This window comes from Aedes aegypti, chromosome 1 (genome assembly GCF_002204515.2).
Source record: "Aedes aegypti strain LVP_AGWG chromosome 1, AaegL5.0 Primary Assembly, whole genome shotgun sequence".
NCBI lineage: Eukaryota > Metazoa > Arthropoda > Insecta > Diptera > Culicidae > Aedes > Aedes aegypti.
The window spans coordinates 25,408,170-25,431,476 of NC_035107.1; the positions used below are offsets into that span (position 1 = coordinate 25,408,170).

General features: G+C 39.2%; 1 protein-coding gene and 1 long non-coding RNA gene across 4 annotated transcripts in view; one reads left to right on the plus strand and one right to left on the minus strand.

The window, feature by feature from the left end:
- The first annotated feature begins 3,607 nt into the window (after positions 1-3,607).
- LOC5574208 (decaprenyl-diphosphate synthase subunit 1) overlaps positions 3,608-23,307 on the plus strand; it is a 328,976-nt gene continuing 309,276 nt past the window's right edge. Inside the window, exons 1-2 of one of the 3 annotated variants that reach the window (XM_021839192.1) lie at positions 3,608-4,139; positions 20,081-20,792. In XM_021839192.1, coding sequence (XP_021694884.1) covers positions 20,322-20,792 — 471 coding nt within the window. In that variant the 5' untranslated portion in view covers positions 3,608-4,139; positions 20,081-20,321. The remainder of the gene's footprint in view (positions 4,140-20,080; positions 20,793-23,307) is intronic. The other 2 variants (XM_021839194.1, XM_021839193.1) reach the window with 2 other exon arrangements.
- LOC110674810 lies at positions 14,915-16,334 on the minus strand. The gene is made up of 2 exons (XR_002499219.1): positions 15,675-16,334; positions 14,915-15,584 (listed from the first exon to the last, which is right to left on the minus strand). It is a non-coding gene; the product is annotated as an uncharacterized LOC110674810 (long non-coding RNA).

Genomic DNA, 23,307 nt, shown 5'->3' on the forward strand with positions numbered 1-23,307 from the left:
GTATATTGTTATCTATTAAGATAATAGACACCGAGTATTCATTGAGGTTTCAAAAACCTGTAAATTATGGAACTCAATCACAGCACCAATTTGTTAAGGTTAGGTAAGAAGCCGGGATGTTCCCGGCACAACCTATGACAAACAATTTGTTGCCGATTTTTAATTCCTTTCAGAAGTAACGAGTTTCTACATATAAAATCATGATGGAAATGGTTTGGATGTTCAGGGTGATGAATTGGGACCAACAAAAATATGGAATGAAAAAGGGGACTCTGCTCAAAAGCTGAAAAAATCAGCAAATTATGGTAAACAAATAAATTTTATTTACCGAAAAATCCAGTACATGGCTGCAGAAAGATTTACTGACTAAACCAGCATTTTTAATGACAGCTCGAGAATCTTGTCGATTTACGGAGTTTTCAGTTCTTATGGAAATTACCGAGAAAACTCTGCTGTTCAAAAACCCAGTAAAATTTTACCGACTTCGGTAATAAAATCTTAGTGTGTACTCAGTATCCAGGTATGGGCCTGTTCATATGACAGATCCGTCTATGCATTTGTTTACATCGGTGGAGGACCGGTGCTAACACGGGCCTGTCATTTTCATAGAAGAACTGTCAAAGTGCTTCCTGATCAGCTGATTTGAGACGTCATGTGAATAGGCCTATTTAAAAGCGCTAATGGCTGCCACAAACAGGCTCGCTTTCTGGTAGGGAAATGTCGATTTGACGTTTGGTTTGGGTCATTTTCTATTGAACGGACCCAAGCTAAACATCAAATCGTTTAGTCCCTACCAGAAAGCGAGCCTGTTTGCGGCAGCCATTAGCGCTCGTGAAAAGCCGGATAAAACAACCCAAACCAAACGTCAAATCGACCGATCCCTATCAGAAAGCGAGCCTGTTTGCGGCGGCCCTTAGCGCTTTTAAAGAGTTTGATTGAATGCAACTGACCACAATAGCTTCGCTAGAAAACATTACGGTTTGTTTGTTTCTGTTCTGCTTTCACTGTATGTGTGTCACATACGACATACCAGGCAAGATCAAACTATTCATGTTGTTTATGATCCGATGTCTGAATTCTATGCAAAACTTATGATTTACGCAAGTGTCATCGTGTAAGACGACATTCAATTGATTTTTTTTGTGTTTGTTCATGTTCATTCTAAAGTTCGTTTTATGACTGCTGACCATGGCAACGAAACGAACGTCGCGTAAAGTGTCGAATGTTTACAGCACTGTTCACACCCATTGCGATTTCTTAGCCAAAGACAAATTAAAGACCCCCATGTCCCTTGTCCCTTGCAGTTGCCCAAAATTTTATGGCTCATAAGGTAATCTAGAATGCCGTTCAAAGTGTACTGCAATCTGTCAAACTTGGGTACCTTTTGCACCGCCGAGGGACCAAATGCAGTACTAGAAGTGGTACCCAATCTGAGCCCGAGTGGGACGGACCTGTCTTAGCTGTCGACGATTTGAGTTGAGTGAAATTTGGTATGTTATGAGTTCATTCATCTTATCTACAAACGATAGATCAGCTGTATCCTTTTACGAACTGTGGTGGTAGGAGAGTGGGTAGCATGAAAATAATTAATATCGTCAAGAACAGCTTTCAATAAATTAAAAGCAAAGGGGTGTAAGTGACAAGAACCTAGTTTTGAAAAAAATCGACTTTGAAGTTTTTCCAGCAATTTTTCGTTTCATACAAATTTTATAGGAACCAAAAAAAAAACAAGCCAATCTTCGACGAATTTTGTATTTTGTCGTTTGACGGAAAGATCACCTAAAAATACCATTGAAAACCTTGCAAACTGTACTTTTTTTCTCAAAACAGACCAAAATATCACTTGTTGCAACTTTTTTGGGTTGCGTAATGAATCATTACACGGCAATTTTCAAAGCAATGGTGATTGTATTCCGATATGATTTCTGATATTCTATAGTGTTCTATTACCAAATTGCAAAAAAAAAATGTCAATCACAACTCGTTGCAGAACTCGCTTTTTACAGCACTCGTTGTGATTATGCAACTCAACAAGCCTCGTTTGATAAAAATGTAATAATGAGTTACATATACAGTGGAGCCTCCATGAGTCGATGTTCCATGACTCGATATCGACTCATGGAACCAGGCCCATGGTACGGGACGACTTTTAAGCTCTCAGTACACTCTTTGCCAAGTGTGCAAATTTTTCCGCACGCATAAACTAACACTTCAATATCCACTTGACACTTCAGATGTTTTGTCATTGTTGAGACCGATGTTTGCATGTTGGTTTATGCGTGCGGAAAAATTTGCACACTTGACAAACAGTGTACTGAGGGCTTTAGCGTAGTCAACATCTCCATGTGTTTACTCATTTTCGGGTAATTTGAATCGAGAGTGCAATCAGAATGCGAAGTTTTGTTTAATGTTTATGATCCATAATCGAGCAAGAATCGCAATCAAACCTGATTAGGGTTCATTCAAATATTACGTAACGCAAAATTTGTCAATTTTAGACCCCCTCCCTCCCCCACGTAACAGCTTTTGTATGGACAATTTTAAATTTTTGTATGGACCGTAACACTTTGTAAGACCCCCTCCCTCCCCCTGTTGCGTTACGTAATATTTGAACGATCCCTTACTTGCTTGGAGGCTTGCATGATGCCTTTTAATGTTTGCTCTCCTTCCAAAGTCATCGAAATGTTGAATGTGCTTCAACTTTTTGGCACATTATTAGCTGATTTAACAATATCAAAAATTGATAATCAAACCATAACAAACAATTAAACAAAACAATGGTCTTTATTTTCACAGTTCTTACAACTGACAGTGGGCGATATTCACTTATCGCCCGGGACATCCTGGCTACAAAGAACACTGTGTATCGATATATGGTTGTCATGGGCCTGCATGGAACCGTACTAGAAACAAAATTTCATGGTTACTCTGATCGTCCCCTCAAACCACTTTCCAAAGCATTTCTGTTCCATTACTCAATATTTCCATGAGTCGATGAACCCTTCAGATATCGACTTATGGATGTTTGACTGTAATATCCAATGTTGAAACTTTGGAAAATAAGTCGAATAAAATTATTATTAATTTTAGACAAAAATCGTTTCGATCTTTTATTGCCACGATAAATGCATTGTAAGGTTAAGCTAATTGCAAGCGTTTTTCTTTTCTCTCTTATAAACAGGTGAAATCAACTCACCTGTAAAAATTTTGTAATGCTACGCAAATGAATAATTCAAGTTCATTGTTGATGTGTCCTTTTGAAATGTTTGTCCAGAAATGTTAATAAGTGATTAATTTAGTTTTACCAAATTAGGATGATAGAACACAGAACACTTAGATATAAGAAATGAATGTAATGATTGGAATTATACTAATAAAGATTTAGAAAAAAATCTGCAACTTGTGAGTTTTCAGGTTTAATCAACATGGTCGGATTTTGTGTAATTCAGGGTCAAATTTTGCATAAGCCCACATAACCGTGTACGCTCCCAAATAAATTTTTGTTAGCTCCCGTGTGTCGCGTACTTATCGCGCACCACATGTGAAAAAGAGACCGCCGCAAATCGCCGTCTCGCGAGCGGCCATTCGTCAACAGAGAGCCGTCAAATCGCGCACTCACCTCGCGAAAGACGACAAGTCCTACCAAAAGACGTGAGAGAAGTGTTTCGCAATCGGTCGGTCGGTGTGTGTTGAATTTTTCGAGTCGCGGTGTTTTCGCGGAGTTGTGCGCCAGGTTTTCGCTGGAGGAAATTGCCGCCCGAGTGAGTGGAGTTGCTGGTGATTGTGTGCGCGGTGGAATTTATCGGGTGCCCGAACGGCGAAAAGCCCGATTCGATTGACCATTCGATCGGTTGCGTAGTGAGAGAAGTGGGCAGTGGGCAAAGTGTTGTGCGGGGGGGGAGAAGATTGAGAGACGGCGACGAGGCAGTGGAAGAAAACCTGAACCGAAGCGTGTGGACGACGACGAGTTCGCGAAGTCGCTCCCGCTCGCTCGCGGTGAGATTTTTTTTTGGTGAGGGTCAGCAGTTTTGACTGACTGAACTTGTCAACAACGTCGCGGCGCGTGTGGACTCTCATCGAGCTTGGTGAGTGCTGAGATACGCGAGATAGGTATGTGAGAGGAGGCGCTGCTCAATCAGGTAACGGGAAAGAGTTGCACTGGAACACAATTGTCTGTTGAAATTGGGTGATTGATTGATTAATTGCAACGAAATTTTAATTAGGTTAATGGATCATTGAACTACACTTTTTTATTAAATGTATGGAAGGGATTATTAAAGTATTGTTGTCACCGATTCCAAGAGTAATCCAAACGCTAGTATTTGTTAGGATAGGCTTTAGCTGTAATTATTCAATATGTAATTTGTGTTTACAGGTTTATGTTATGTACTTACAAATTTTCAGTAACCTCTTACACCTCGAAATTCTTCCCATTATGTCTTAGGCGACGTTTTAGGTTAAGTAGGCTACAATTGATAAATTTCTTGGTTTATAAATCTATTAGTTAACAAATTCATTTTTACTTACGTTTGATTGTAAATAGTAGTATTAAGTAGGATTTTTCATATTTTTTTGAAAATCAATAAATGGAAGAGCGCTCACACTATGCTGCCACTTGTTATTTGTCTTCTGCCTTTACCTCATCAACATCGTAATCGGATCGCTGCTGACAGATCTCGAAGCAATGGAAAACAAACAGAACCGTCGGCTGTTAGGGCATCTCCGTCGCGGGGCGGGTTTCGTCGTCACAAGTATGTTTAAAAGAAAAAAAAAACTACTAATTGAACGTTAACACTTCACCTTACTTTTGTAGAAGAAAAAATAAAATACTTAAATCACTAATAAGGCAAGCAAATACCTGTAGTGTTTTTCGGTTTATACCACTTAAATACTCTTGAGCATTATCTCGACAAAATTACGTTTGGTGCACGTCCGAACTCACCAACATTTCTTCGAAAGCGAGGACCGAGCTTATAAGCCATTTTACGAGACGTTTCGGAACAGCTGATCGCCACAACGGCGTCAATTGGGTTGTTTAGTGATGAAAAATTCCCAGTTTTTTGTAGCTTGATCAAAAGAGCACATTTTTCTAAGTGTAACACGATTTTATTGCGCTTTGATATATTAGTTTTGATATAGTAAATGATTAAATAAGTTTTCATTCCGCCGACTCAATGACATTTCAATTTACAGTGCTGTTCTGAATAATAGCAGCGCATGTCGATTTTCATACAAAATGCTCAACTTTGACATGCTGTAGTTTTGTTCCCTTTCAAGCAATCGAGTTGAAATTTTCTCCACAGAACTACAAATATGCCCAATTTTGTAAACACAAAATTTCAAAATTTTCTAAGCCCCTGCCGGAAAGTGAGATACTAGGTGAAATTGTTCGAAAAAATAGCAGTTTTAAAAATTTGAATTTCGGCTTGACATTATAGTTTTAAATTGTATATCACTTACCATTGGAACAATCTCCTCCTACTTATCAAACCTACACCTAAACCGAAAATGTTTAAAATGTTTGTAGAAGAAATGAAAAACTGCTATTTTTTTGAAAAATTTCACCTAGTGTCTCACTTTTCGGCAGGGACTCAGAAAAAACTGAAATTTTGTAGTTACAAAATTGATCATATTTGTAGTTCTGTGGAGAAAATTTCAGCTCGATTGCTTGAAAGGGAACAAAACTACAACATGTCAAAGTTGAGCATTTTGTATGAAAATCGACATGCGCTGCTATTATTCCGAACAGCACTGTACATAATGACAGCTCATCCCGAAGTAAAATTTGCCGAGGGGTGATTCAAATGTGATTTCCATATTAAATTCGAACGTGTTTTAAAAATAGTTCCAGGGCACAGAAAATTGGGAAAAATTGGTACTGGATCAGTTTTTAACGTAGAATCAGATTATGAAAAAAAAACAGGATACCCCTAAACAACCCAATTGGGAGGAGACCTGATGGGATTAAATCAAGCGTGATTTTAAACAACGCCACATCTTACCAAACGGGGACATGGAGAAAATGACAAAAAAGAGATCCAGAAAATGTTCGTTACTGCAACATTACATCTAGTTGTTGTATCAGCTACCTCTTTGTTACCCATATTGCACAAAAAAAGGCACTTTTGTGATCAGAAATATTTTAATAATCAGTTATCACCGGAATTCTTTTCACATCTTGCACATTGTGGGACATCTCAAGTCCATCTTCTCCTTGAATCACCACCTTAGTTCCTTCCCTTGTTAGAACTATGAACCTTTCGATAGAAAACTTAGGGTCTATCTTTGTGCGTTGTGCGACAGAAACATCGCACCTCTATGCCTATCAGCAAATTGTTTGCTCACAAGCTTTGAAAAGGCATCGCTCTCTGTAACATCATTCCTATCTAGCATTTCTGTTTGTTCCCATAAAGTGGGAAAAGCTCCTCGGTGACGTCAACCAACTATAACCACGCAAACGGTGTGATCCCTAAGCGTGAATGATGTTTGCGTGTATTATGAATATATGTGTACTGCTCCAAAGCTTCTTTCCTACTTCTTTGTTCTAATTTCGCTGCCGCCAAAGCCTTGATAACAGGCATCCGTTTGTTTTAATTCGACCACATGTATGTACCGTAAATATGTGTCTGCACACATCAAGAAATGCCAACAACCGCAGCCTTGGACTGATAGAAAATCAATTTGTAGGATTTCCCAAGGCCCATTAGGAAGTGTACGGCTGCATAGCGGAATATTACGATACACGTCTCACATTTGCCAACGAAGGCTTCTGCTTGATTGGCCATGTTAGGCCACCAGAAGAATTCACGCAGTATGTGTTTAGTGGTCCAGATAGCCGTAGCGGTAAACGCGCAGCTATTCAGCATGACCATGCTGAGGGTCGTGGGTTCGAATCCCGCTGGTCAAGGATCTTTTCGTAAAGGAAATTTTCTCGATTCCCAGGGCATAAGAGTATCTTCGTACCTGCCACACGATATACGCATGCAAAAATGGTCAATCGGCAAAGAAAGCTCTCAGTTAATAACTGTGGAAGTGCTCTTAAGAACACTAATCTGAGAAGCAGGCTTTGTCCCAGTTGGGACGTAACGCCAGAAAGAAGAAAAAGTGTTTAGTGGCCGCACATCCTGCGATGAGCAACTTCTATAGCTCGTCCCCTCAGGCTCGACGGTAACATGATTAGATGATTTCTGAATACCAAAGGATCCAAAACCCTTAAGTGCTTGGATTGACATTCTTAACGTCGAAGTCCACGAGTCCATTTTCCTGATAAAATTCCCAGCCTAACTACACATAATTCGTCGTCATTCTCTGAGGCTGACTGTTCCTCCGCCCACAGATATTCATGTTTCGAGCATCGAGAGCATACAACATGTGTTTCTCGTTGTCTTCATCAAATGGATCATCAACCTGTGATCTGTCGATAAGGCGCGATAAAGCATCTGCGACATTCTGATGACCCGAAATTCTTTCAATCTGGAAGCTGTATGAAAGGAGTCGCAACGCTCAGACTTCAGCGCGTGTAATAGCTCGCCGGTTCGTTCTGTGTTCACCTCCGAATATGAACTCGTTGGCCTCTGAATCCGTTCTCATGGTAAAGTTCTTACTAGTCAGGTAATATCTGAAACGCTCAACACCCCCCCGCTAGAGCTTCCCGTTGCGTATGCGGGTACCTTTGTTCGGCTATGGTTAGAGGTTTAGACGCACACGCTATTATTCGTGAATTCCCTGAACAACTAAATTGCACGAGAACGGATCCTATTCCGACCGGAAAGGCATTCATTATCATTTATAGAGTTCTGTTTTGTCACGATGATTATAATATCCTAATTTAATGATGGAATTCAACGCTTCAGTTTTGAACGGAGTTCGTACAACACATTTGTTTGGACCCCGCAGGTCGCCAACCAACCGAATATCGCATTTCCCTTTCGGGACAACCAACAGTGAAGAGCAGAAAGACTTATCCATATCGGAAGTAACTTTCTTGATAATATCAGAAGATAGCAATTCTTCCAGTCTATGGGTTGTTTCCTCTTTGAATATTTTTTTCCAACAAACGTGGCAACTACGAGAATAGCCGTTGGAGTTGCGTAGGCGTTGAGTGGCCTATTTGTACCATTCTTTAGACTGAATAAGGAACCTTCGAGAGGATCGCTATATCCATCAACGCATCGAGTACCTCCATACCGACCCTGTTAACGTCTGCCCCTGAATCTATCATAAATGTGACGTTTGTGACTGCGATCTGGCCTACAACCAAGCTTTCGTCAAATAATTTGTTTGATTGATACAAATGATTAGTTTCGAAATGAACATTTGATACGATTTCCGATTACTGTGCTGGGATCACATCCCACATTATCGGAAGAGATCGCGTTTTGAGCTGAACTATGCTGAAAAATGATTAATATTGTCTACGAACCATTTCGGGCGGCTGATTTTCATTAAATTGTACTACTTTTGATTTTCCGATTCTATGTCCATCGGTAGATGATACATGCTCAGCAATAGTCTTGACGGACGGTAGATGGTGCACTTGATTTTCGTGGAGTATCGGATCGACGGCCACTTTTGGTCGAACATCGCAGGTAGGATCAACTACTGTATCCTCAAATGTACTCATATAGGCGTTAACGCCCAATTGGATGATAAGGAGGCAGTCTGTGAATAACAAACATAAACATAACTCTATGTTTCCTATCTAGATGCTACCTGTTTCAGTTTACCATGCAAGTTTACCTCGCTAACTCGAAAAAGCTTCATCATCAAGCTAATCATCAACTTTATTTGTGAAACTTTCAGCCCGTGGTTGGTTCGTCTCTGTAAAAAAAAAACTTCAAATATTCTCCAAATGTGTATAAATATCATAAATTTGAATATTTCGATTATGCTGATAGTTAAAAGAAGATTTAAAAACCATTTCAAAGCAAAAGATTAATTAGTTTGAAGACTGTTCATAAAATGTTACGTAGACAAATGTATTTCATTATTTTTCACGTTAAAATTACTATTTTTAATGAATTTTGGCAAAATTATGAAAAGTGTCGAAATCATAAAAAAATGATAAACATGTGTTCTGTATCGCGATACTTCGATACTCGATGGTCCCTTCAATATCGAGTTAAGGAGGGTTGACCGTACATATCCAGCTTTTTATGCTAGCTAGGGGCGCAATGATTTTCACATTTCTTACCTACAGTTTTTAAGGTTTGATCTTAGAAAGCAATGAACTGCGTTTGTTGATTCATTCGTCAACCATTTTCGCCTCATTTTATATGAAATTCTAAGTATCGAAATTCTCCTCTTCATGTATCTTATTTATTGAAATTACTGCATTTTATCATATTATTTAAGATACTGTGTTGAAGTAATCATTAACTGATGTTAGCCGATTTATGAGAAATTGTTGGCGCTGCTTTGAAAAGCCCTGGATTAGGAATTATATATAATTTCATTGTTTTCGGAACATAGTGCCGATTATCGATACTGCAACAAATTGTGGAACCATTTTCTTATTCCTCTCTCATACAGTGAAGAAAAACAAGTAGAAAAGCGAATAATTATTTTTCTTATATGGAAAATTGCTTTTTTACAGTTATTGTACTCTGTTTCGCCACAAGTTTTTTTTGCGAACTATTTGAATATTCTGGACGCTAGTTAAGATCAAAATAAAATTAAGTCCTGTAGATATTTGTTTGTAAATCTAGTTTGTTCAAGATTACTACAGTATCAACTCAGGTTCAGAAAAAGTATTGCATTAATTAGCTCTTAGAAAGCATATTATCCAAAGAATATCTGCCAAACCCCTATATTATTTTTGCCTAATCTTCATACTAAGTCTGCCGACACCATAAATAGATTATTATAGTGAAAATTCGAATAGGAACGATTTGTCACTGCACGTTTTAAGGAGTAGAAAGACTCACTTGAACTGATATCTGTTGAGTTAAAGTAAGCCATGAATTTATAATACCCCCTTGCTCAAACCTGTTCACAATCAGACGTGTCTTTACTGACAGGTTATGGGCCACATGCACCATAGCTACGGTTGCCAATAGACCATTTCCGTCGGATCTAACCCCCTAGTTTTATATTTTTCATCGGAAGACAATATTTTTTAAGTAACATTTGCGTCGGAATTTTTTATTTTTAGGTATTCTAGAATTTTGTAGAAAATTTCAAAAATTGGCATTTTCACCACTTTTTAAGGGGTGCGGAACGAAAATGGTAACTCTAGAAGAGGTGAAATTAATTTTCACCTCTTCAAAAAAAAAAAGAAAAAAACGTTATACTGGTAGCCCTATCATCAGCTGTTGTTTATTTTTCGAAATGTCAAAAAGTTCAGTCGCAAAAGAAATCCGGGAGTATTTCTGATTTTTAATCAAACATGTTCGATTCGTTCCGATGCATTTTTATGTGGATGGTTATTCCAGTATGCAGATACACATCAGGACATAATCATCACCCGGACCTAATACGAGCTGGAGGAGAAATGAGGTAGGTTTGAAAATAAATGTTTGTTTGGTTTTCGGACATGGAACTGATAAATAACATTTTTATTTTATTTGGATTGCTTGCCTCCCGGAAACAGCCGAGAAGATATCTCTTGAACTATACAACCTTGAAACTGGAAGAATTATGCTATACCAGGACCAAATAGAGCATCCATCATGCCATCAGCTCCAGATTCATGCAGCTCCGGTGGCTAACCAATATCACGAATTGTGCCCGAATTCGGCTTAGACGGTAGTGACCCGATATTCCGATAAGTTCCAGCATTAGAAAACGATGATCTAGCTAAGACGGCTGGGAACGGTACGTCTAGGGAGAACTCCAGCAACGGTACAACCCCGGTGCACACGAGGAGAACAGTCAAATCCAGACAGTCGCTGTACTCAAGCCTAAGGAAAACTTGCAATAACCTGCGACGTCCAAGGGTGCTGTTAACACTTCATGCATATCTTCACAAACGGAAAACTGACGTCAATCCGTCAATGTAAAATTCAATCTCTGAGATTATTCCAAATTTTAAGTTAATCCAAAAAATCAAACTTTCTCAGATATTTGTTTTAGCATTCCTGCCATTCATGTAGCAAGAATATGTCCAGGCATTGTTTAAAAGATTTTTCTATAAATTAATTCAAAGAAACTTCTGGGTAATTATCAAGATTCTCAAAGAGCTTCAACAGATATTCCTTCCAAAGTTCATCCAAGAGCTATTCGGCGAATTTACCACGATTTCTGTTCATTAAATTTATTCAGGGTTTTCTGCGAAATTGTACCAGTGATTGTTTAATGCATTTCCGTAAAGGTTTTCCCAGGAATTGATCTAAACATTCATCCAAAAACTTCTCAACGCATTCTTCTCAATTAATTCCGAGAACTCTTTACGAAATTTGTCAAAAATCTCTTAAATAATTTCTGGCTAAATCCGTGCAAACATATCTGCAGGGCTTTTGAAAAAGTTGGCATCTATTTTAATGAAGCCTCAAAAAAGTCAATATTTTGAATGGAATAGAAACTTTCATTTCTAACAACAATGGTCTTTAAAGTCACTTCTTTATCTTTGCAGTAAATCCTGGTGCATAATTCTACAGGCTCGAGAGAAACCTTCAGAAACTCTCACGTGATTGTTATCCAGGAATTTCATTTGTTGGAACTCATAACTCCTCGAGGCAAAACTTCAGGAATAATTTTAGGGGTTTTTTTTCTGGAAATACTTCCAGGCAGTGCTGGAAATGATAATAATAGTAGGCTTGAATTTCGCGAAAATCACGTGGCTCTCTCACTACAGTAGTTTTAAATCGTGAATCTCATCAAGTAGCCTATGTTGGGTACATGAGTTTCTCTAAATCAATAGTGTCATTGAAGGCTGTAAATGCGGGAAATGCAACGGGAAATAGAACATTTTTCTACAGTAGTTTTGGGTTGCCCTTAGCAATGAGTGTTTTGCTATTTTCAAGGCATTTTGCCTACAGCAGCGATAGCAGTGAGTTTCACTGGCTCCTCTGACTGTGATTTGCTACGCTTGCCTACGGTAGTGTGAATTTCAGAACTTTTCCCAGTTTCTGGCATCTCTCCAGAGAATCCTTTAGAGATTTCCACAAAATCTTCTAGAAATTTGTCCAAAAATTCCTCTACAAAATTTTCAAGGGATAATTAAAAAAAATGGTCTAGCATTTGCTTGCAAGGAGCAAGAGTGCCACCACAAATTTCACAAAGTTAAAAACATTTTTTTTTAATGTTTAACCAAGGATAAGTATTTATTGAGTTCTAATTTATGTAAATATTAAAGTCGAAAATTTTCACTACGAAAAATTAAGAAAATGTATTTAACTCGCCAACGCGAAAATTGCGATGTATTGTAAAAATGTAGGCAAGACTGGAAAATAACATAATAAATCTTCGAGCTGTTCAGTGGAAAATAAGGTTCGACTCTTATTATATAAAAACATAATTAGTTTTCCGCGCAATATCAATGATTTACAATTGTTACAAGAGGGACATCGCAATTTTCTTATATAAAAACAAATAAACTTTTGTGTTTTATTTTAGAATATTGCATTCAATCAATGTGTCCTACTAATTAAAATCAAAATGAACCATCTTGGACATTCAAAAAGGTTTCTGAATAGTTTAAATATTATTCCGACATCCAAATAGGATGTAAACTACACTAATAGGTTTGTAGTTATGTCACGAGTTATGTCTGTCGCAATTAAAAAAAAAATAAAATATCCAAAGAGATCAGATTTTGTGAAAAACATAATGTAAAAATTGTTATATTATGGTTCCCGTTCATTTTGTTTTTTTTTTTCAAGCTAGAACCCTCTTCTAAAATTCCTATTTTTAAAGACACTTAGTCGCTACCAGCCCTGTATCCGCAATATTTCCCTCAGGATTCTTATTAGCTCTTATGATAAATCAACGAATTTATTCTAAAATAATTACTGAAAAATCCCTAGAGTTCGTAGATTAAACTGCTGGCAGAACCATATCCTGAAGAAGTTTCTGGAAGAGTCACTAAATAAATGTTTCCTAATCATGATAGAATTTTAAATAAATTTTCGGAAGAATTGTTAAACTTAGAAAATTAATAATGAGAAGAATTAGAAAAGAAATGACTACTCCAGACAAACGGTTAGAAAACGTCCTTGATAAATTTATCATGAAATATCTCAAAAATGTTTTGATAAATCTCCGAAGTATGATCAACTATAAGAAATTGTCTGATTTTTTTTTAGGAGGTTTTATGATTATGGGTTTATGATAGCTGATATATATTTGTAACTCTCTGGTAATGATGGAGATTTCACTTAAAGATCTTTCGGTATTATATTTCTATCCATTGAATTTGAGACGAAAATCCTTGATCGCTGAAGCAATGTTTTTAGTGATTCCATGTGAAAATTAAGAAAAAATCTTGGAAAAAATAACTGGTACAAATCAGTATTTAGCGATAAATTAGAGATGGTCGAGTTTCACATTTATCAAACCCGAACCCGAGGCAATTATTTAATGCCAAACCCGCACATTCAAATCTAAACCCGAACTGAACCCGATTTTTGAAAACCTGGACTAAAATGATAATTCGTCGTTTCTGACGAATAAAAAAACTTTCAGATTGTTGTTCGGTTTACCAAGCCCACCAAATCCCGACTTCAAGCCCGAACCCGATAGTGTTGTAGCCATTCAAACCCGAATGCAATGCGAATCCAAAAAAATTTAAAAATTTGCAAGCCCGAAACCGTTGGTTTCCGGTTGGAAAACCCGAGAGCCGAGCATCTCTAGAATAGATACTTAAGAATTTATGAGAAATCTTTAGTGAACATTGTTGGATAAATCTCTTAAAACATTTGAAAAGTAGCCTAATTGTCTGCTATAATTTTTAAAATAATTTTAAGTTTTATCTCGCTTTCGAAAAAGATTCTTTAATTCTAATTCTTAAGTTCAATTTAGACATTTCTCAAAATAGCTGCTTCTTTTACTGTTTTAAAGTTTCCGTGATATAAAATATTTATGTAAAAAAATATCAGAAAACGTTTAAATCTAAATAATAAATTATGTTTTCTTGATGGAAGGATGTAACATTTTAGAGGTGTTTTTTTCTGAAATACGACAAATTTATGGAAAATTGGTGACAGTATTTGAAAAATATTATTTTTTGTTCAAGAACTTTGTAACCATATTTTCAGATTCAGCTTTTCAATCATATTTTTAGATTCAGCTATTCATTATGTTGTAAAAGTTTTCCTTCAACAGTAGTTTTAATTGATTATTTTTGATAATTGCAATTTTATTACGTTTATGTCGAAACATTGAATCGTGTATGACCATAAAATTAAAAAAGATTGAAAATGAAATGGTTTTGTTATTTTAAAATCGATGATCCAACACAAATTATCTGACGATCAGAAAGATTTAGGGGCTTTCGAATATATGTGTAATGTGGTTGTATTTCTCATATATATTCTTATAATTTCAACACGAATACTGTCAAAGCCCTTGTACGGGTAAATGTTTTTTTCACAGTATTAAGGTGAAGATAAATCGAAGCCAAACTTCAAATTTTCAAGAGCACGGATCTGGAGAACCAACCATCCGTTTGAGCTGAAAACTTAATCGATTGCTCACTCGCTGGTTTCAGCTCAAACGGGTGTTCGGTTCTCCAGATTTGTGCTCTTGAAAATTTGAGGTTTGGCTTAGCTTCATCTTCACCTTAAGGTATTAAAATAATTTGGGCCCGTGGGCCGCTGTTTGGTGACCACTGCTCTAAACATTCGACGCTAACCTTATGAAATTTCTTCTAAATATTACTGGGTTTAAATTAGGTTCTTACAAGTGGTTGAAATCCCAACAAGATTCTATTCACAACCCCCACACGACTGAAATAATTTAGTCTCAGTACAACAGATTATGGAAAGCACACATTTTATTTATAATCAATGTTCAATTGGAGGGATTCAAAAACTTATATCCCCCATTGTAGTAAAATATTTCTGGTAACTTGGAACAAACTACAATCACTAATTATTCCGTTCATTTACACTATTTCTATATTTAAGAGAAAAACCATAGAAAAACCTGCACAAAGCATTGTCTTGCACACCAGTTTAATGTTCTAATATCTTGTTCGTCCGATAACAAAAGGAGCTGTATCCTATTCTTGGCACTTTTGATTAACTTCGGCAGTGGGGTTTTTTGAAAGCTACTGAGCTCATATTTGGCCACTATATTGAAGTGCTTCTTATTGCAAAGTTTTCGACGATTCGGCCGAGAAAAAAACCCCATGCCAAAGTGAATCATGGAAGTGCCCAAGTAGCTCTGCGGCCTACTGGTTCAGTGGTATGTTGGATAAACAACCTTGCTCGGTTTCAGTGTGGCATGAAATTTGTACCTAGTGCTTCTCATGTCAATCAGTCGGGTACTGCACTTCGTTTAAAATGTGATGATATTTCGATGGGTTCGAGTCACAGGGCGATGGAGGATTGCTTGATGGTAGGAGGACGGCGTCGAAATTTTGCCCAGTTGTCGGTTTTGTATAGGTAGTAAGTCGGTTGAAAAGCGGAACGTTCTGCTAACAGCTAAAATTAGAAGTTTGCGAAAACAAGTGTCGTAAGTGATATGAGAGAACGGAGATTAATTTAAACAGTTGATCTCTCGTTAAAACTTACCAGGTCGTCGCAGCCGGAATGTATAATGACCAGTATCTTCTCTGCGCAGCTGGTTCGTTAAACGGGTTCTGCAACTAGGGTGGAAGCAGCATGCTCTTCAACTGCTTCTTCGATTGCACCCTAAATTCCAGTTTCTAGCACCTCTACCGGCGTTTTAACTGACCGCCGATCGGCTTCTTATTCCAGTTCCATACCAGCCTGTTATTTCCGGAAGCCATTCGTTCGACATATTCGTTTCCACTTGCACTATCTCCTGATTGTTCCAGTGGTGCCTCGTAAAAGCACCTTACACTGACCAAACGTTTTGTAACTACCAAGCTTACGTTAAATAAATTACGAATTACAAAACTTTTTGGAACCTTCGAGATTGAAAAATGTAAACATAAACAAAAACTCATCTGTCATAAATGGTTGCCAGCTGCTAAGTCAGCTGATCAAAAATTCACCACGTTTGTGGTCAAATCATGGGGGGAAAAGGGGGTCGGGAGGGATATCAACATGAAATATTTTTTCGGAGACCGTGGGGTAAAACGGCGTTCCGCCAGTTTTTCGTTGTTTTTCAATAGTTAGAGGCCTCAAAACATATGTGTTCCTTAGGAAAGTTTGTTCAATAAATTGATATAAAGCATATGAGACAATAAAATTTTTTCACGGAAATGGTCTATTATTAAAAAAGCAAAATTTTTCAAACGAAGTTTTCCCTATGCTGAATTCCAGAGAAGGTGGATCCGGATTACCGGATGGATCTCATGTTGAAAGACCCAGAACAACCCAGCGATTCACAAGCAGTGTTTCCTTGCCCATTACGGAGAGACTTCGAGGATGAGAGAACTACAGTTCCTGGGCGTTCAGAATGAAGATGGTACTCATACGGGAAGGAACCTGGAATGTTGTGGATGTTGCGGATGAGGCTATGGTCGATGAAGAGGCCTCTTTGCGAGCTCTAGCTACAATTTGTTTAAGTATCGAACCGATCAACTATAGTCTAGTCCAAGAAGCCAAAACTGCACATGAAGCATGGAAGAGTCTCAAGAGCGCGTTCCAGGACAGCGGAATGACTCGCCGTATGGGTTTGCTGCGGAAGCTCACGAGTATGCGGTTGGCGGAATGCAAATCGGTTGAAGAAGTCTTCCCATGAACAGAACCGATGTGCAACTTTGGTTTGAACCTTGCAACTTGTGTTAAACCGCAAACGGGCTTCGTCTCTGTACCAGTGTTTCAAACCGAACCCGGTACATGTTCAAACTTGGGTTCAAAAAATGGCACAAAGCAGACAGACAGGGAACGGTTGAAATCCACGCGGATAAATTTCTAAATCATATATGGAACTTCTTGGTTCGAACCGCGAGACCCTTGAGGCTTGAATAAATGTTTTTTGGAGGCAGATCAACTAAGATCAATACTTTAAATACACAGCGATAACTTTATGAAAAAGACAAGGATTTTACTATATCATACTACAAGACACGATAAGTAGAAATTGCTAAGCGTGGGTATCAACTGTTTTCTGTCTGTCATCGTTCTGAGCCTCGGATGCAATCGAAGATTTGTACCAAAATTCGAACCGCGGTTGCAACCGAAGTTCACTTTACACATGTTTGGGTTTAGGTTCAGGTTCGAGCGTTTCGGTTTGCACACAAGAACAGAGTGCAAGGAGAGTTCGAAACCTCCTGAACCAACGTGTTCGGTGTTCGTTTCGGAAGACTGGGTTGAAGAATATGTCAATGAAATTATGTCGACAAGCCACAAATTGGCCGAGGTATGCTTCAAGGTGGATGATACGTGGCTAGCAAGCTAGTTTTGGAGTTGGTCCACTCCGATCTTTGTGGTCCTATTAAAACGATTTCGATTGGAGGAAGCAGATGCTTCCTTACGTTTATTGACGATGCGAGTCGGAAGACGTTTATATATTTTTGAAGTCGAAGAAAGAAGTACTGGCTGCTTTCCAAGATTTCAAAGCATATGTTGAGACACAAACTGGTAAGATATTGAAGCGATTGAGGACCGATAATGGAAAGGAGTATGTTGGACTCAATTTTGAACGTTACATTCGAGAATACGGCATTTTACACGAGACAACAGTTCCATATAATCCCGAACAAAATGGTTTAGCAGAGAGGATGAGCCGATTGATTTTGGAGCGAGCTAGGGCTTTATTATTCGATGCTGGATTAACCAAGCGGTTCTGGGCGGAAGCTGTTGGTATTGCAGTTTCCCTTATAAATAGATCGCCTACCAAAGGGGCTATTGTTACTCCGGAGGAGAAGTTCACTCAAATCAGACCAGATATATCAAACCTGAGGACATTCGGCTCGAAAGCCATGGCACATGTACCGAAAAATAAGCGACAGATATGGAATAGAAAATCTCAAGCGTGTTTGTTCATTGGATATGCAACGAATTCCAAAGGCTACCGGAGACTGGTAAGGTATTTATAAGCAGAGACGTGATTATCATCGATGAAAGCATGAGTAGTAGCGATCGTGATCAAGTAGAAGCAATAGACGTAAATAACATGGAGCTCTGAACTGAATGTGCAGAAGACTCAAATCCGAATGTAACAGCAGCAGTTGATGAAAATGATGGAAGTGACGAAGAAAGCATGGACGGCTACGAATCGACCGTTGATGAGCTCGATGCAACCGTTGTGGAGCCGGCTAGCATCACTGCGCTCCCTCCGCACATAGAAAGTATGGTAAGGCGCAGCGCAAGGGAGCGCGAACACCCAGGCAAGTATTTTGATTATGAGGTCACCTACAGTGCCTTTCCTCAGAAACTTGCCATTTCACAGGACAGGTCTGATGAGCGAAGTTGTCGCCAGGCAGCTGGACAGGTTGGTCAACGTTTTAACGACACGCAGAAGGCTACTGATGTTTTGCAAGAACCTAACACGTACTGTGAAGTGGTGGAACTTTTATATTGTAGGCAAGAAATGTCCGAAGGGAGTGATTCGAAATGTATGGCATGCTAGCGTAAAAAGCTACCGGCAGTTTCATTTTTACTACAATAAGAATATTCAAACCTTAATAACTTTTTTGTTTCTCGACTTTTTTGCACCATTTTTTCACAAGTTCTTAAAAAACTCTTCTAGTTTCAGAATCTATGTCGATATATGTCATTGGTGATCTGGTTTTATGCTCCTTCTTCTTATCTTCTTCTTGGCATTAACGTCCTCACTGGACAGAGCCTGCTTCTCAGCTTAGCGTTCTTATGAGCACTTCCACAGTTATTAACTGAGAGCTTTCTTTGCCAAAGTTGCCATTTTCGCATTGGTATATCGTGTGGCAGGTACGATTATACTATATGCCCAGGGAAGTCAAGGAAATTTCCATTACGAAAAGATCCTGGACCGACCGGGAATCGAACCCAGACACCTTCATCATGGCTTTGCTTTGTAGCCGCGGACTCTAACCACACGGCTGAGGAAGGCCCTATGCTCCTTGCTACTCTGAAAAAATCATACAATTCGGTTAAGTTTTCTAGGAAATATCTGAAAATTACGATATGATGTTTTTTGAAGTTTTTGAGATCTTTATTTGACCAGCGTGGTACCAGAGACATGAATGCTCATTACTCAAAGACGGCTGCACCAAATTGATTCATTTTTTTTTTTACAAAAACCCCTCATTAATGTATTATTCCGAATAGTGACTATCGGTGATAAAAATTCTGTAGCCTGAGATATTTACGTGGGTTATAGCTAGGAGTCGATCCACAATGAATTTCGGAATATCTCAGTATCAAGTTGACCAATGAACAATATTTTCACAGATTCTAAAATTATAAGAGTTTAGAACGTGTGAAATTATGGTGCAAAACTATCGAGGAACGAAAAAATATCATGGTTTGAATAGTTAAATTGCGGTTAAATATTAAGCTTAAATATGAAGGTTAATACCATAATTTTCGCACAATATGTATATTATACTCCTAATCCTTCTTTCAAAACATCCTCGCAGAATGTTCATTGTTTAAAAGTGGTCAATAATTGATTCAATCAACTTTGCTCGCGAGTGTCGTTCGAAAAAAATCAACCCAGAATGTAGGTTTTGATTAGCCCCTCAAGAGAATATTACTCGTAGCTTATAGAACTCGTTACTGCGTTTTTGGTAATCTGAATAGGTCAAACGGTTTGTGTACCTTCAAAGCACGTACATACGCACGTGCTGAAAACGAGTGACTAGCCCCAAGTCAATTACCTGTTTACTGGTAGCAGCGTTCTGCAAAACTGATTTCATTAGCCAAGATAATTTGATGGACAATATTTAGTCTTTTATTAAAATCGATCAACGACGTTTTTGTCTCAGTGTAATTTCGATAACAATGATAACACCACTCAAATCCAAATCAAAGTGCGATAGGCCTACTCAGTAATCACATTTTTCCTTTTCTTTCTCCATTCACAGGTGCACGCTTTCTCCCAGGTGTTGAGCAGAGAACTCCCATACTCACCTACGCACGAAGCGGGGGTCTCACTCTCTCTCCCTCCAGTCGGAGAGCACTCTCGGGCGTGCGTCGTGCTCTTCGTGGTGCTCGCTCTGCCAATGGTGGTCGTGGTGGTGGTTTAAGGCCTCCGAATCTTCCCTCAAGATCCTCGGATCGGAGCTCGAACAAAACTCTCGATCTCTAGGGGGGGTTTCCAGCGTAATGCTGCCGACCGATCGGCTCACAATTCTTTTGACTATGGCGTGTTTAAGTTCGTCGAATCGGGTCTGCGCCCGCGTTGTGCAGGAAAAACTGTGTCAGTTCGTTGTTGGCAAAAATTATCACCATCAGCAGAACCACCAGCAGCAAAAGGTGGTCGCCGTGGCAGGTGTCGGAACCGGAACCGGATCCGGTGGTAGTTCGAAAAGTGTTGCCACCACGACGGTCGGAAATGGTGGTGGTGTTGTTGGCGGCAAGAAAACCGTTGGCGGTCCTCCGTTGTTCACGGCGTTGAAATCCGGTGGTGTTGGCCTTGGTGGTGCCCCTCTGGGGGCTAGTGTGGAACCAGCTATGAAGTATGGACCAAGTGTCGGAATGTTCTTCGGTGGTTCGTCGATGTCGATCAACGGTGTCGGTAGTGTTCGCAATTTCTACAGCTCGTCTCTGGTACGCAATCTCTTCAGGAAGAATCAGGTAAGTTCGGGAAAGATCCCAAGATCCGTTGTAGCTACTAGACGCGACCAAACCTCTGGACAAGACACCTAGCGACGAGACCCCTGGTGGTAGGAGGCTCTCTATGTGGCCACATTGATGATGCGCGAAATGCGTGTGTGCAAGTGCCGTATTATGTGTGACGGTAAAAGAGAAATTTCTTTCCTCAAAGATAGTGAAGCTCGCTTTCGAGTTGCGCCCAGGGGTGGTTACATAATTCGGGGTGGCTCTCACTTTGAGGTATTTCTGGTGTTCGTCATTTTCGCGCAATTACCTCCTCCAGAGATGGCTGACTGAATGGTAAGCCACACGCTGACTGATAGTAGGCCTTGGTGTCGGTGCCACCGTCTCCGAGGAGCAATCGCCAGAGGAGAGAGTGCAAATGACATTGTGATGCATGCAGGATCTAACGCAACAAACAGGATGGATGAATTGAAGGCGTCGAAGCAGGCGATCGCAGTAGACATTGATTTACATCATGATTCTAAGTAGGTCATGCTGGGATGCAAACTAAGAAAATGTTTCAAGTCCAGCTGTTCAAGTTGTTACAATGGCGACGAGGATGAAACCGGATGTCAAGATAAGATCAAAGCAAATTATTGTGTTTCGAGAGGAAAGGAGTATATTTCGGAAGAAATCAGACTCTGCTCAAACGTGAAGCTGGAAGAGTGGGAATCAAATCAGTGAAGAAAAAGGATTTTGAATGATTGAAGAAGACATGTTACAGGAAATTGATTAAGGCAGCAAGTCGAACCGATCTTAGAATTGGAAGTTAATAATTCTAAAAGGAATTATTATTATTATTTATTAAGGAGGTTTTAATAACAAAGTCATTCGAGTGGGAATGGTATATTTGATATACCAAGAGAACCTTAATAAAGGAATTACTGAAATCCTGCCCTTTGAGGTAGACAAACTTAAGGAACATAGATTCCATGCCATTAATCTGGAAGCCCAATCAGAGAAGACTAAATGCAATACCTCCAAATGAAGAAAACACCAGGCCAGGCCAGGCCATTTAGAGAGTCAAATGAAGAGAACAAATTATTAAAATTCCAAGCATTGATGTACATCATGATGCTAAGTAGGTCATGCTGGGATGCAAACTAAGAAAGAATCCTTCCAATTCTAGCTGTTAACAACATTAGTTCAAGTTGTTACAGCGGTGACCTTTCCGAAAGAGAAATTCAGCAGCGACGAACTCTGCCTACTATGATCGACGAACGAACGATCGAACCAAAAACAGAAAAATGTAAGGCAGAAAGCGAACGGAAGGATTTTTTGGTTCATTCATTCGTTCCCTCCGCTGCTGGCTGTTTTGTGAGAGGGAATCGCGCCGCGTCCCGTTAACCCATTTCTTTTCGGTTATCGATGGTCCGGGAGCAAAGCGGGAGGAAGGCCGCGACCGCGGGAAGAGCCCAAGCCCCAAAAAAAATGCTGCTGAGTAGTGAATCTGGCCTGCATACCGTTGTGTGTGCGCGTGCGCGAGCGCGCGGGGAATGATTGAAAAATCATTACGAAAACTGAAAAAAGTAGTAAAAAAAACTAACTTAGAAAGTCGAGACGTAATAAAAGTGTATATGTGATTTGCTTCGAAAAAAGAGAAACGAGCGAAACGAAAAAAGAGCCACCACAGCAGCAGGCGAAAAAGCAGCAACAACCGCTCCTCGAAAGAAAACGAAAGACACAGCACAACAGCTCGCTCGAGGGGGCACTAGACCGGTCCAGGAATGGGGACGGACAGGAGCAGGTGGATTCTGCGCGTACTGGGGGTTGGCAGAATCCGACCTTGAGACTAATGCAACCTATTCAACAATTCAGGACTTGCAGAAGTACATCTAAGAAAGCGGAAATCTGGTCCCTTTTCAAAATGTGAAGGGATGTCTAACACTAGCAGTGACATCTTTTCCATACAATTTAGTCGATAATATTCGACCGGGAATTCGAAGAAATGCAAATAGTTTAGAAGACAGAACTTTAAACAAAGGAGAACAATCAAAATATGAGGACGCAGGGAAAACAATCGTGAATAGCAAGGGGGCTACAACAGATTTAAATAATGCTCTGCTTGATGTGGCTAGGAAGTTTAAAAATCCAAGGCCCTCGGACTTCTGGTTGCGTTTGGTTTCTATACATTCAATTTTTATAATAACCATCCTTGTTTTGACCGATTGTGAGTGAAATTAAAATCTTGAAATCCGTGGTGGAACTTCTAGCTCAAAATGCTTATGCTTTCAATTAAAAACTCGATACTTCTACATAAATGAGCAGTTTCCAGTATGTTTTTCGATCATCGAGCTAGTTCCTAAGAACGAAAACGGCATAAATACTGTGGAAAATTCTGGCAAAATTTTAGCATTTATTATTGAAGCATTTAACTCGTCTCGTATAGGATATAGACTGGTACATTCAACTGAGTCAATATGGAATATATAGACCTTTTCCTGATTTCTGAATGTCAAGAAATCCACCATCGACTTTTTGAAATAATATTCAG